The 16,123-nt window shown below is 38.6% G+C and overlaps 1 protein-coding gene across 5 annotated transcripts in view; it reads right to left on the reverse strand.

The window, feature by feature from the left end:
* SUGCT (succinyl-CoA:glutarate-CoA transferase) overlaps nucleotides 1-16,123 on the reverse strand; it is a 306,203-nt gene that overhangs the window by 262,914 nt on the left and 27,166 nt on the right. For all 5 annotated transcript variants that reach the window (XM_061464667.1, XM_061464666.1, XM_061464669.1 and 2 more), the window contains one exon: nucleotides 4,987-5,078. In XM_061464667.1, the coding sequence (XP_061320651.1) occupies nucleotides 4,987-5,078 (92 nt within the window). The remainder of the gene's footprint in view (nucleotides 1-4,986; nucleotides 5,079-16,123) is intronic.

The raw sequence follows: 16,123 nt of genomic DNA on the forward strand, positions 1-16,123 counted from the left end.
AAGTGCTTTAAGCAATCAAAGCTGCCATCCAGGTGCAAGGGTTAGGTTGAACCCTAACCAGGGACAGCACCAGGACCTGCCCTTTGTTCATTTGAAAAGATAAAGATTCACTCCAGTAGAGCAGACCCTTTTTTCCCCATCTCTGTGTTTTGCTATTGCTCAATCTTACCACCAGTTTACACTTTTATTCCTAATTTTTGCTATTTGCCAAATTCCTTACAATCTGTCAGCAATTTCTGGCCCAGAGATAGCCACAACTTCCACATCTTGGATGCTTCCTTTCCCAAGTTTTTTTGTGTTTAGTTGTGTTTTTTTTAACCACTGACATAATTTTTCTTCCCAAAATTACATTAGTAATATAAAAATTATCCATTAAAAATGAAAATTGTTCTGAAATGACATCCTTAATAAAACCATTCTAACTCCAGTAGTCCTTACAGATGGGAAATAGCTGCTGAAGCTAATATGAACCAGCAATGGCTATATTTTTTCAACAGCAATGAGCTATATGCCATGTGTGCGCTTTTATTGCAGTTGGTTTGGTTTTAAGCTGAAGAATGGCCCCTCTGGTATTGTAGATCCCATTCATGTCTTGCTGTCTCATGTTCAGTAAAACAAAGATGTTTCTTTAGCAAGCAAGAATGCACCACTGTAGAGATACTCTATCAAAAACTGCCTGTAATAATCCACTTGGAAATGGAAGGGGATTTGTATCCAAATTGGGTTTTATTTAATTAATTACAAGCTATTGCCTCAATGAGTCACAGAAATTTTCAAAGAGATATTCATCTGGCACTGATGTATCTGAATATATTAAAAAAAAAGCTTTCAGTTCATCAAATATAAAATTGGAATGCAGTTTTTAACCAGGAAATATCTATAAATTATGTCATCCAAGACAATAAAAGTGTCATCGGTGTAAACTTTGTCTTTTTAGCATGTTTTAATTTATGTAAAGAAACACTGAATGTGGCCTGAAACAACCACTTTCAGTCAAAATGGATATGTGGTACAGATTTACACAAAACAGATCTCCCACAAATGCAAATGTTCAATAAACATTTTGGAACTTCAAGTTACACAGGTGCCCTACACTTCCAACACAGAGGTAATCAAGTACAGGGTAAGAGCTTCAGTTCTATGCAGGTTTCTACACAGGAAAACATGGTTTAAAGATTGCATTCTACTGTGCACTCCACGTCTTTGTTTTTGTAAAATCGTCAAAAAAACCTCACTAGCACAAATGCAGCTGTTTGTGCCTATTCTGCAACACTGCAGAAGTTGTAGCTTGATTTTAAGGTTCAAGAGCTCTGCTCGGAAGCATTTCAAAGTAATCAGCATTGTCATTTCAGTAGCTTCTATTTCCTAGCAAAAAAAAAAGGATTAAAAAAGCAAGCTATTCAGAATTTCTTTATGCAGGAATCTTCACTCAGAACTTAAAAATCAGATGTATAAAGCACATGACCTTGTTTCCCTTTAAAGAGATTTATACTGTGTGCCAAATGTGATGTTATTGTGTATCTTCCGTAAATTCCACGTTTGTATTACACTAATTTTATCCCTTTAATAAGAAGATACTTTGGACAAAATACACACATTTTAGTCAGAAAATTCTACCCTATTCCACTGTGGTCTCTTAACTGCTTCAAAAATTATAGTGTTACATGAAATAAACTACTGAAGAAAATGAATGTTACATATGTGACAGACTTAATGAAGGTTGAAGTTTTGCTCAAAATCCTCTGTTGGTAATATATTTATTTCATGGTTTAATATTAAGACATCACTGACTGGAAGAGTGGCCTCAGTACCCAATAAAGTTACATGATCTGAAACAGTAAACTACTTCCCAAGACATTAAATCAGCAGCTAGATGGTTGGAACAAACTGAAATTTACAACATCAAATTTCTCTAAGCTAAGATGGAAAATATATTCCTATTAGTTCTACCCAGTTTTAAAGTGTCAAATACAGGACATAATTTCACTATCCTACTATTAAAATGCTTTGTGAGGAGCTGCAAATACATATACTTCAAAACTAAGCACCTCATTGATGTATTTAGGTGTTTTGTTGTTGCTGGTCGAATTCATTACAAGTTTCTTTACTGCATCAGCTGATACCTCTAAGACCATTCTGCAAGCACATTCAATGTCTTCTTTACTGAAAGGAAGATTCCACATAACACTGTTACACTGAAGTTATGCTGGATAACTATAGCTATTGCAATACAATACAAAACCAGCATCATTTGTTGTAACTTTTTTCCCCCAGTTCATAAGTTTGGTATTTGCAAATTTATTTTAGAGGGAAAAAAAAGATCTACTAAAGTATCACAGAATCCCAGACTGGCTTGCGTTGGAAGGGACCTTAAAGCTCATCCAGTTCCAACCCCCTGGCATGGGCAGGGACACCTTCCACTAGAGCAGGTTGCTCCAAGCCCTGTCCAACCTGGCCTTGAACACTGCCAGGGATGGGGCAGCCACAGCTTCTCTGGGCAACCTGTTCCACTGCCTTATCAGCATCCTACTAAAGAATTTCCTCCTACTATCTAATCTAAACCTCCCCTCTGTCAGTTTAAAGCCACTCCCCCTTCCCTTATTCCTACATGCCCTTATAAAAAGTCCCTCTCCAGATTTCTGGTAGATACCCTTTAGGTACTGGAAGGCTGCTATAACGTATCCCTGGAGACTTCTCCAAGCTGAACAAGCCCAACTCTCTCAGACTGTCTTATATGCTTCAAATGGTGTTACTTTTAGTATATGAATTCCATGTTATCTAATCAACAAATAATTCAAGGTTTAGTAAAGAAAAACAGCATGAAAAAGTGAGTAAGATTCTTTTTTCTTCTTCAGCCACTTTTCCACATGCTAAAACAAGGTTATCTGCTTTTCTCAGAGCTACTTTTATGGAATTTTAAACACATCCCAGTCACATGAACATAAATGTAGAACATGGAATATTTTACTATTAATAATTGTTTTAAAATAACTTTCAAACAAGCACACAATATGATTTTTAAAGCCTCTCAAGTTATTTTCACTACAGTAACAGAAGACACATTTGCTTCTTTGGAGTCACAGAACCTTAAATCACTTGGCCTTTGAAACAAAACTGTCCCTCTGTACATCAGAAAATGATTTGGAGAAACTGATGAAATACTCTATGACCAACTTCAAATAAAGAGAAAAAAAAAGAAGCAAGTCTTAGCATATTTATTTTAATCATACAAAAGAATGACTAAGTTTGAATGAATTATTAAAAGCCCCCAGTGAATACACAGAACTGTTACTAACAATGATTAAATGATTCCTATGATTACATTGCCTCAAGTCCTGGTGAGGTGATGCGAACATCTGGATTTCCACTGTAGATGTTAACACAATCTTATAATAAAATTCATCTTCATAATGGCCACTGAGGACTCTTACTCTCATAATACAACTTAAACGCAGTTATTCAGTGTAACACTTGTGTTTTCTGTCATTGCCATACAACTGTGAAGCCTTGCAAGAGTCCTGTTTTCATTTTTTTCAACATACTTTCCTTTATTTGACTGGTACTAACAACTTTTACCTCTTTCTCACAGTTTACACTTCCACTTAATTTTGTTTGGTATATTTTGAGGTGTGCCTGAAGTTTCTGGCATTATATTGGAAGCACTCGCCTTCACTCTACAGACACCAAGGTCAGAAAGTAAATATTACTAACATCACAATTACTGTGATCAGCCACTGCTTTATACATTCGAAGAGAAGTACGTGTAAAGCCTGCACTCAGCTTGACATCTTCTCATGTTCTGAGATGTCACATCCTATGAGTATGTATCATTACCATGGCAGCAACAGGCAGACAGTCTTAGGGTCTTAGGACACAAGGCAGAAGATGTTTCAGCTTACTCAGTCAAACAATGCTTGACTTTTCTTTGTTATTTTGGTGGGTTTTTTTAATAGAAAGAATGACTCTGGTAACAATAATTGCCACAAGCACAGAGTTGTGATGTTTGTCATGGCTCTCAGCAGAAAACAAATCTATTGGCAGAATATTGATCCTGCAGTAGAGTTACATCCAGAGCGTGTGTGGTTAGGTTTCAACAACATAGTTAAACATGAATATCTGATGCTAAGTACAGAAACTTGATGAACTCTTTGTTTCTCTAGGGCAGGAAAGCATCATACTCTAAAGATCTGCACTACTGCTTCCAGAGTATCAGGAGCACCTCCACAGAAGACTAGATAATGTTTATGATGCATGGAACAGACTTGTAACACTACCACACTTGAGACAGACATTTGGAGACCACATTCCCTTCATCTGTAGGTGATTCAAGACAGCTTAAGTAAACGCCTATTTGACCAGCATTTTTCTGAGGTGAAGACACACATTTTATGTATGCCCGGAATCCAGATACTAAAAGAGCTCTGTAATGCTTCCTGCACTACTGCAACTACCAAAGATCTTGGATATCAGTGGGAAGAACAGCAAATAAAGCTTTTCCAGAACCACTAATGGCATCTCTCCACTTATTTTCAGCCAGGATGGGTGAAAAGACAGTTTGTCAGAGTTATCTGTGTGGCTTCACAATTCCCTCTTTAAAGAGAAAATACCAGTATCAAAGCACAGATGAGACTTCCCATGCATATGCATGGTTCCACCATTCAGATGTCAACAATGTGTCTATTACAGCTCTTGAAGTGACTACAAGTGGCCACTAACAGACTAACATAAATTTACAATTTATTCTCTGGATATTTAGGATACCATTTTTCTTCCCTTTTCTGTTTCTCAGGCATTGGCTTTGCAAGCCTGGAGTGAGACAGCTGGACATAAGGACTATAATTTTCTTAGATTCCCAGAGAGAAGACCTCTTATTGGACTTTGAAGGGCATAACAGACGTGTTAGCATAAGCTAACTTGCTCCAAGCAGCATCAAGTTTTAGTATATGGCACAAAGATTTTATTAAATGTGTAAGCTGAGCACCATACCTCATGCCCTGTGATATGCATGAGACCAGAAACAGCAGCTGCAATGGAGTCATATCCACCTCTCTGAACCATCGGACCAGTCTGACCATAACCTAAACCAGGAAGACAATAATTAGTAATTTAACCATGGACAAGTACAACATAAACACATATTATTATTTTAGCACAAAAGAGAACTAACTAGCATTCTCCATCAGCTTTTGTTCAGAGTTATCAGATTGCACAATCAATGAAAGCTATTGTATTGTATTTATTCCTGCACATTTTTAAGAGTAAACAGTTGGATTTGTGGTGTGAGGGTTGATGATGTGTTTGATCTTTATTCTAGATAGGTTCCTGGCCTTGCTATGTTTCATTCACTTTAGACAGAACTCCTTTTGTAATTTCCTGGGTCAGCTGAAGTGGGATTCAGTTGTCATTTCAGAGACTCTACGTTGTCTTTACTGGCCTTCACCTGCTGTTCAACAGAGCCATGTTGTCTGTATTATATCTCACACTGCCATAAGGGTATCTGGAATTCCACAAGTGCTACTAAAATCATGACCCTATGGTTGACACATGTATTCCCCCCCCCCCCCCCTTACTTTTCTTATTTTATTGCACATCTAAACAGAGCTAACTTCAAAATAAAATACTGTTTACAACAGAGGGCAGGGCTGGCCCTTTCGCAAGTACACACAATCTGTTTCCCATGAGTTAGAAGCAATGAAATGCAGAATAGAGAAAACCAAATGCAGTTTCATTCAGCTAGAGAATTAACATAGATTAACAGCTGTAGGCAGAAGGATGTTCTCTTCCTTCTCTCTAGTTCGACTCATCATGTTCTTCTAAATCTTCCAGTTGAGGAGGTCTTACAGGATCAGCTGAAGAGGTTACAGTACCACGAATCAATCCTATTCCCCTGCCAGGGATTACTGCCCATCAATTACAGTATAAGTTCATAATTTAAGGCTGAAATTAGACACAGTTAATGTACCAGGCCTGTACAATGTAATGACCTTAAGTGATCAAAGAGCCGAGTCTGTTTTTCTTCTGTGGAACCAGTGACCAACACAGAGGGGAGAAGCCAATATGGAAGGAGCAACATGTTTGATTGCTACTATTAAAACTAATAGAAACCATCAGAACCCTTAAGAATCGGATTTAAGGGTCTCTCCTCAAAGAGGTAGCAAGTTTAAAAGCTATTCTTAGGCTTTCTTTTCCCTTGTCAGTTATCTCCAGCAGAAATCCCCTACTTACAGGAGCAAACAGGAGATCTTTGTCACAGACAAGATGCCTAGTTTGGCTGGCACTTTTAAGGTAATGTTTCTGTATTACTCTAAGCTGTGAGAAGAGTATCAACACAAATATATATCAACATCCACTGCAAGATAAAACTTCCCGGATCTCCTAAATTCCTTTTAATTATTCACCCGCAATAATCTTCTCTATATACAGACAGTCTGTTTGGTAGACGTGACAGTCTAAACACTGGGTTTGTTGATTACAGCTCACAATTAGAAAACATTACTCATTGGAGTAATCTTCCGCAGTTCCTCCAGTTGGACCAATGCTGTTTGTATAAAATCCATAAACGACTTGCAGTGAACAGGGCAAAAGAACAACAGTTGCTTCAAACTGAAGTTAAAGCTCTTTGATACTCTAATACTTAGTAAATAATATGAAGCAAAATGCTATCCACTAGCCATACCGATTCCCCCATTAGATCACAAACTATTTTAATTACCTGATGTTTTTATGAATGCATTAGATCCACGCTGTGCAAAGCTGAGGGGGAAACTCAACTTCTACACTCCATGTCACAGAAAACATCACAATACTACAGCCAACACATTGACTTTGTCAATGTAGCCTCAAAACAAGCACTACAGAAGAAAGAATTAAACCCTAGCAAATAAAATACGGTGGATCCACCCAAAAATGCTCTGCAGGGCTCTGACTAGGCATACAACATTATCTCATTGGAATGAACTGTAGCACTAAAACCATATAAATGTGTGGGGCCACTTCAAAAACAGAATTGTGCTCAATTAAAAAAAAAAAATCAAAACAACTTTAATTGATTAGTGAAAAGCACATTGAAGTAAGTGAGAAATTATGTACTGGCCTCAAGAATTACCAAAGAAAAGACATCTCAACACGTCTGCTCACACAAATGTTTTCATAAACAGAAAACATGTGAAAATTAAGCGTTCTGTACATAGAACAACCCTAAAATGCTTTGCAATACCCTCCCATTAAGGACAAACACCCACCCCTCAAATACTATATTCAGGCAACAAGTCATGCATTTTTCTAGTAGTATGTTAGCAATACAGGGTTTTAATTCCTTTTCACACATTATAACAGCTTGGTTTCAAAATAAAAGTTATTATTTGGTGGCTTGCTATTTAAAATCAGAGGTTCTAAGGAGTGTTTAATTAGTTTTCACAGGTCACAATAGATAAAAAAGAAAATACACACACAATACCGCTTCTGTTCCGAATTCTGAACTGGCCAAGCTAGTATGGGAACAAAATCTGATGTCAATGGACATGGTCTGCTCTAAGAACTATGGACATATAAAATGCCTGGAAGAAGAGGTAGCCATCTAACTGTAAGAGTTAAGTGACAAAGAGCTATTGCTAAAAATGAAAGATCTCATTATCCAGGCAAAAAGTAAAGGCTGAACATTATTTTAGTAAGCTACGCAGGTCAGTGGAGCAAGCCAGTGCAGATGTTTTCAAAATAACTATGAACAGAAACCCAAAATGTTTAAAGAACACAAAAATACATTCAGAAAATTGTCTGACTGATGCACGGATCTCACCCCCACACACATATATGTATATATATATATATAAATATGTAAAATGTATTACAGATATAAAAATGCCATTGTTTTTCACCTAGTACCCCATGTTCTCACATTTGAATTCAGCATACAAAAGCATAGATTTGCAATTACACATGCTTAAATCCAAATATAAGTTCTTTTTTTATAGAATCATAGAATAGTTAGGGTTGGAAAGGACCTTAAGATCACCTAGTTCCAACCCCCTGCCATGGGCATGGACACCTCACACTAAACCATGTCACCCAAGGCTCAGTCCAACCTGGTCTTGAACACTGCCAGGGATGGAGCATTCACTGCTTCCTTGGGCAACCCATTCCAGTGCCTCACCACCCTTACAGGAAAGAATTTCTTCCTTATATCCAATCTAAACATCCCCTGTTTAAGTTTTAACCCGTTACCCCTTGTCCTGTCACTACAGTCCCTAATGAAAAGTCCCTCCCCAGCACCCCTGTAAGTCCCCCTTCAGATACTGGAAGGCTGCTATGAGGTCTTGTTTTTAGTACAACTTATTTAGTGGCTTATCAAGTCTATACAATGGAAAACACTTAAGGCTAAAAAGAGAATCCCTGATGAATACAGAAAGAAAAGATTTTACCATGATGGTCTCTGAAGGTGAGACAAGGAAAAGGGTCACACTCTTGCTCTGAACTACCCTCTAGTGGAGTCCACCTCCAGAGGCTACAGACAGTATTTAAGATGACTCTACCAATAGAGAATTTATTGTAGTCCCTTAAGTCCAGTTAAAGTATTTTTATCTTAGGAAATATATTTCAGAAGAGAGACAAGACTTTAAAACTTAATTTAATAAAACTGAGAGTTTTTTGAATTATTAAAATCATTCAATTAGAATGATCATAAATCATTCAACAAGAAATCTGGAGAGGGACTTTTTACAAGGGCCTGTAGGGACAGGACAAGGGGAATGGTTTTAACTGACAGAGGGGACGTTCAGATTAGACATTTGTTAAAAATTCTTCCCTGTAAGGGTGCTGAGGCACTGGCACAGGGTGCTCAGAGAAGCCGTGGTTGCCCCATCCCTGGCAGTGTTCAAGGCCAGGCCAGACGGGGCTTGGCGCAACCTGGTCTACCGGACCAGGGGGTATCAGGGGGTTAGAACTGGATGAGCTTTAAGGTCCCTTCCAACCCAAACCATTCTGTGATTCTGATTTCAGATGGAGAGAGAGCAACACAGATGCCTAATCTCATATAAAGCTTTAGATTTATGTGAAAGAGAAGCTGGAAAGAACAAAATCAAGCTGCACTCTCCTAAGTCCCTATTCAACTCACAGAATCCCTATTCTACATCTTGCACTAGAAAGTCAGCATGTGTTCAGATACCTGCCACAACCTAGATCTCAAAATCCCTGCAGTGTGAGCTGGTTGGCTCTGCTGCAATATGTAAATCAGTTTCTCAGTCAAACTGAGCTAGAAGACCAAATAACCCTCAGTCAGATCTCCAAGGGCCTCCTAATAACTGTCATTGCCAACACATTATTTAATCTGCATAGCAAGCATTTGAAACCACCAGAACACAAACTCCAGCTGTCCACTGAAGGACTGTTTGCTTACTCAGCACAGTCACATGTAACTACTCCTATTCCTGTCCTGACCCTGCAGTCAAGTCTATCTTCTGCATATGAAAGTGTACATTTGTTGTCTTTACCTTTTTGTGAGCAAGAAAAATGAACTGGATATGATGCAAGTATGAAAGAACAAGCTGTAGAGGCTACTTTGCATTGGCTTCAAGGAAACACAAGCCTTTAGGGTAAGCATTTACAAAGTGAATGCCACAGCTTTCCACCAGCAATCCGGTATCATCATCTCAGACAAGAACAGAGAAGGGCCCGGACTGGCTGTACAAAGCATCCTCTGTTTTTCAGAACATTCCAAGTGGTTAAAGATAAATTTACAGCTGGAAATTTTGAAAGACTATTCTTAACTAAGATCTCCACTATCTCTCTGTTAGTACCTGATTTTCTTTTTTCTTCATATTTGGGGGAATATGCCAACTAAAGTTTCATAAAATAAGGCAGCCAATATGGAATAATGCAGCTCACAGCTGTTCTAAAAAAGCCTCCAGTTGATTGATGGCCAAATCTTTGATAGAGAGCAACAAGAGAAGGCTCAAGGTGCCTAAAAAAATATTTATCTAGCAGAAGTGAAAGATAAGCACATCAAGATAAACAGTAATTTATCACAGAATCACATAATACCAGGTTGCAAGGGACCTCAAGAATCATCTGGTCCAGCCTTTCTTGGCAAAGCATGATCTAGACTAGATGTCTCAGCACCCTGCTCAGTCAAATCTTAAGCTGTTCAGTTCTGGGGAATCTACCACTTCCCCAGGGAAATTTATTCCAATGGCTGATTGTTCTCACTGTGAAAAATTTTCCTTGTGTCCAGTCTGAATCTTCCCAGGAGTAACTTATGCCCATTATCCCTCATCTTTTCCATGGGACTCCTTGTAAAAAGGGAGTCTCTATCTTCTTTGTAGCCACCCTTTAAATATTGGAACACGGTGATGAGGTCTTTCCCGAGCCTTCTTTTCTCTTGGCTGTACAAACCCAGCTCTCTCAGCCTTTCCTCATACGGCTTCCCACTCTTTGCATCATCTTTGTGGCCCTTCTCTGGAACCTCTCCAGCCTGCCCACATGTTTTCTGTACAGCAGGGACCAAAACCAAACACAGTATTCCAGGTGTGGCCTGACAAGCACTGAGTAGAATAGAGAAAAAAAAAGTTAGGATTGCAGCAAGATCCTCATTGCTGGCTGGCGGCATTACAGAAGTAACTTTCTGTAAGACACTAACTGCGATAGTTTGAAGATTCTTTTGGTAAAATTAATTGGAACAAATAAATTTTCTACAAATATTGGCAATATATATCCATTCCAATTAAAACTAAGAGTGAGACTGCTGCTATTAGAGAAGTGGCTGCCCCACCCCTGGCAGTGCTCAAGGCCAGGCTTAGAGCAACTTGGTCTAAGTAGAAGGTGTCCCTGCCCATGGCAGGGTTTTGGAACCGGATGAGCTTTAAGGTCTCTTCCATCCCCAACCATTTTGTGATTCTATTATCCAATTAAACTGCACCATTATTAAGACATCACAATTCCTGACAAAGGGAAGGACTGAAAGTATTTATTTCCCTCAAATTTTTCAAGTTGGATCAAACAGACATAATAAAATAAAGACACTCTTCAATGGGAAATAAATCTCAGCTACTTCTCTGGGGTTGGTGTGACATTCCTGCTCTGAAGAAAGGGCGCTGGTTAGTCCGAAAAGCAGAAGTCACCTCTGACACGGTGAAGCTAATCATTTCTGTGTTTAGTGTACAAGTGCCATGTGATGGCACTCAAGCTTTGGAACATACCGCAGGAAAAATATCCGCAGGCATCATATGGGATAAAAGTTTGGGGAAAAAAAAGTAACATGTCATAACAAACTACTGCTAGTTTATCTACTTTAAAATGGTCAATATATTCATCACATAAGAGAGACATACTTTGCTTTGGAACCTACCCTAAATGATTCTGTTCGGAGAGACTGAAATAAATATTATGAAGTGAGAAAGGTCAGGCTGGAGATTAGGAAAAATGTAATAACAGTAAAAGCTGTTAGACTGCACAAAAGTGTTATTAGTGAAGCTGCCAAATGCCAGATGCTCAAAAATGTCAAACTAAATTTAAAAAATCTAGCAAAAACCGTTTCCAAAAAGAACTGTTAGAAAAACAGACTAACGTGTCTTTCCAGGTTTAGCTTTATAATACTGTGTCAGCTACAATATAGCTCTATTTCATGTCTGCCAGATGACAGTGGGATTTTTAGCTACATTTACAGCAGACATTCTTCATAAATTTTAAGAAAGCAGGCAAACCAAATAAACAACTTTGTCCCAGACAAAGTTCCATGTGTCTTCAGATCCTACGTTATTCCAAGCCATGTACTGAACACACATTTGGACACCCTGCTTCCTTGCTTAGGAGTTACTGACGATATGATGACAGGATTCCTAACATGTATAAAAACAATTTGTTTCAGCTAGGAGCTGCCTAAAAGCATCTGGGATAAAAAGGCCAATGTGTTGCAATATTGTCACTCAAAGGACAATCACCTTAAAACCAGTATTTTTGTGTGGCTCACCTTATATTCATTTGGGATTTTTACAAAGGTTAACAAAAATGCTTCTTCATTTCTCAGCTTCTTCTACATTTGACCTGTATTTGATGAAATGTAATGCTTTCCCCAGGACAGTGGATCACAAATACAGTTTTTACCTTCCACAAAACAACAGAGAAAGTAATAAATCTTAAAGCAAAGACTAAAAATACAGGAACTGGAAGGGAGAGGAAAGAATTCATGCCACACCTGAAACTGCTACTCTCCTTTCTTCAGTACAACTCACTTTCAAGCTAATGATGGCCCTGTAATTAACTACTACAGGGAAGTCTGACCATGATTTTCTGTGTCATAAAAAGGAAGGTCAGCATTTCTCATTATGACCTTTGTCCAAAATATTTGTATCACTAGAGAAAACCAAAAGCCACCATTTCTGAACTTCTTCATGATTTGATAGCATGATGAAACTTTTTAAGACCAAATATAAAACACATTGTACTAAGAGGAGAGGAAAAACCAACATACAGACATGCTGTCAACACAGACCAGTTCCCTGTAGCTCCATTCCCACATGACAAATGACATTATAAACTCAGCCTATGTAGGATATTCTGAGCAAAACATAGAAAAGTATGTTCAACATAGGCATTTCTACAAATAGGAACTAAACATTGTCACAAATTCAATCCAGATAGATGGCTATCCCTGCTGAATAACAAATTAATGAGAAACACCTTCTGACTTGTTCTGGTGCCAAGAGAAAACATTCAATTAAAGACAGCTTACATCTTTACTTAATAAAGATTAATGAAACAAGCAGAACAACACAAGCAGTTCTCTGTGATGACAAAAGCCAAAATCTAACAGACGCATTATATGAAACTTTGCAATGTCAGAGCTGCCAAATACGTTAGCAAAATGAGTAATGACTTTTGGAAAATGCTCGCCATGTGTTGGTCAGAAGGAAAGGAAGTACAACTTCCTGGGTAAGCATGCTTACAGGAGATCACAACCGATATGAAAAAGGTGAACTCAGAGTAAACTGTCAGAAGAGATGAAAGGAGTTAAGAATACAACCTTAGTCAGCAGGCATAAAATCTGGCCAATGATCTGATAAATACATTTCATTTCCCAACTGATGATTGTGAATATGTACAATGTATCAATTACCTCATTGATTTTACACACGGTGATTTAGATGTTATAACTCTGTACTTTAAATCAGGGGTTATAAATCAGAAGGCAAGGATAAAATCATTAAATCAAATACAAAACTGTCTGCTAGGACTTAGATACTGAAAGATTAGAAGGGCACAATCAGCTGCTTCTGCCAGTTGTCCAGTTCCATTCAATCTTCATGTGATATGGGTACCCAACCTCACACAACGCCCCTGAAAACACGGTCTTCCCAGACACAGCTGTGGACCACCTCAAACAACACAAGCCTGGTTTTCAACAGGCTCTGAATCAGGCCTGCAAACTTCTGGGCCATATTTTCTAGCCTTTCAACATGCCAATTCTAAGTTACAAGAAAGCAGCTCTTCTCTTTACAACCTAAATGGAAATTACTTAACAGATGCTCCTGACACTCTCTTTTGCCAAGTCAGCTAAGGTTTAACTTGTTACTCTGAATTTCAAGGCAGAAGGGGTTTCCCAATCTAAGTGGAGGCACTCTCCTACATGATCTCAGAAATCAAACATGACATGGTGATCATTTTCTGAAAACAGAATTTCAACTGAAAACTTAAGCTCTTATATGACAGATGAAGTACTCAAACCTTTTCGCCCACCTCGTAAGGAAGCTGAGACACACACAGATTCCCCACTACTGATTTGGGCTTATACAAACATTCCTAACTACACACTCTTAAAGGTAATAACTCACTCCTTGTACCTGCTTTGGTACAGATACAGCTGATCTTACAATCACAGAATGGTTTGGGTTGGAAGGGACCTTAAACCTCATCCGCTTCCAGCCCCCTGCCATGGGCAGGGACACCTTCCACTAGATCAGGTTGCTTCAAGACCCAGTGTCCAACCTGGCCCACGCCCAGGGATGGGGCAGCCACAGCTTCTCTGGGCACCCTGTGCCAGTGCCTCAGCATCCTCACAGGGAAGGATTTCTTCCTAATGTCTAATGGCAATCTCCCCTCTATCAGGTTAAATCCATCCCCCTGGTCCTCTCACTACAGGCCCCTTTCAAAAGTCTCTCCATATTTCCTGTAGACCCTCTTCAGGTACTGGAAGCTGCTCTGAGGTCTCCCCTAAGCCTTCTCTTCTCCAGGTTGAAGGACCACAGCTCTCCAAGGCTCTCTCTATAGGAGAGGTGCTCCAGCCCTTGCAGCACCTTTGTGGCCCTCTAGACTAATTTTAAAACAGTGAAGTCAATTACACCTAGCAACGTAGCAGTGGCATCCCCCAGAATCCATCCAGGTTGCAAAACCTGCACAGAAACCAGCTAAATTTCAGAGGTGAGCTGCCTGTTCTAACCTGTGTGTCCTCACTACTCTGCTAGAACTCCTTCACACAAACCCACTTCTGCCATGCTATTACTACTAAGGTAAAGGAGCAAATGTCACTGAGAAATGCCTTGCTAATGCTGGGAGTCAGCTAGGAGTGCACACAAAGATATCAGACCTCAGTTCAATAGATGTTAACAATCCTGCTATTTCTGAAGTGAAAAAATGTATAAAGCTAAGTACTACCTGCAAGGTGTATTTTCTATGAATATTCATAATGCTATGGCCAAGGAGCAGTGTCAGGACACCCTCAAAGGAGTCTCAACTCTAAGGCCACATACGGATATGGATACATGAGATACACATGGAATGATTATCCTAGGGCAGAAATTTCAAGTAACTACTTAATTGCATAATTATTTCTCATCTGAATCAGACAACTTTAATTCTAAAATGGGTATTACCTGAAGAGACCTTCATTTGATGTGACTGTACATACTTTTGTAGACAACACAAATCTGTGCAGCAACATCCAATGAAGAAGCGCTCCACTATACCCAGGGGTTGCACTTCCACGTGTGCACACACAGCATGTGCTATAACCCTGAACTCTCCCTCTAAAATCAAATACATAATCCCTCAAGAGGCTAAAGCTGGAAAAGTATCAAACTCAAAATCAGTATGGGTTTTTTTCTAATTTTTCCAAACATTCCCTGAAAAATTTCTAAACCAAATCTACAGTTTAATTCCCAAAGAATAACTTATATGGAATGGAATGGAATACAATACATTCTTAAAATTCCAGGCTGTCCCTCCAACCCAATAACTTTACTGACATTTTTTGAGCCTAAAAATATTTGGTTTTACACACAAAATAGGTCAACAGTTCAATGAATGAGCACACACCCACCTACCTCCTATTTCTGAAATCATGAACTGCAACATGAATTTCATTTGCAGTCCATACAACATTCATCTTCTTATGCAACCTAACGAGGGTTTAAATCCTAGCTTGAAGTTTAAATGAACTGTTCTTGCAGATCAGATGGAAGTGGAAAGTTGCAATAACTTACCAATACATTAGAAACTAAGTGAACACCAAGAAGAGTTGAAAGAGCCTTTTCTCGGAAATACATATGAAAGTGATCTTGAATATTCTTATCATTAACAGATTCCCTGATTATAATGCACAGTTAAACATATTTGTTGCTGATCATTTACAGGAATTTAATATGTGAAGTGGTAAAAAGTAAATGCATCTGGTTACTTGAAACAGCTGAATCTAATAACCAATTCAATGTATTGCCTAACTTGAATATTTTTCTACTAAACAGATTTTGCCAATTGGCTCCTTAGGAAAGGTCATATGTGAAAAGAATTTTGGCCTTCACAAAAAATCTGTAGTGGACACAAGTGATACTTCACATCCTTAATTCCCCCCCCCCCCCCCAAGACTTTCCTAACACAGTTACTTCTAATCATATTCTCTGACTCAGATCTCATTGATGAGAAACACCTTCTAAATCAATACAATACAAAATATAGCAAGATACCAGTTTTTCAGTCTTAACAAGTGAACAAGCTTTTGATTGGACAGAGTACTCAAACATCTTGAGATATCACTTTGTAAAGGCTTTCAGAAATGCAACAAAATTAATAGAATTAGAGTGATTTACAGCAGAGGAGATGGTATCTTTACTCCCACACCATGTATTTTACTATATTTAGG

This window comes from Pezoporus flaviventris, unplaced genomic scaffold (assembly GCF_033815535.1).
Source record: "Pezoporus flaviventris isolate CSIRO_AGI_PZ_B2104156 unplaced genomic scaffold, CSIRO_AGI_Pfla_v1 ptg000037l, whole genome shotgun sequence".
Taxonomy (NCBI): domain Eukaryota; kingdom Metazoa; phylum Chordata; class Aves; order Psittaciformes; family Psittacidae; genus Pezoporus; species Pezoporus flaviventris.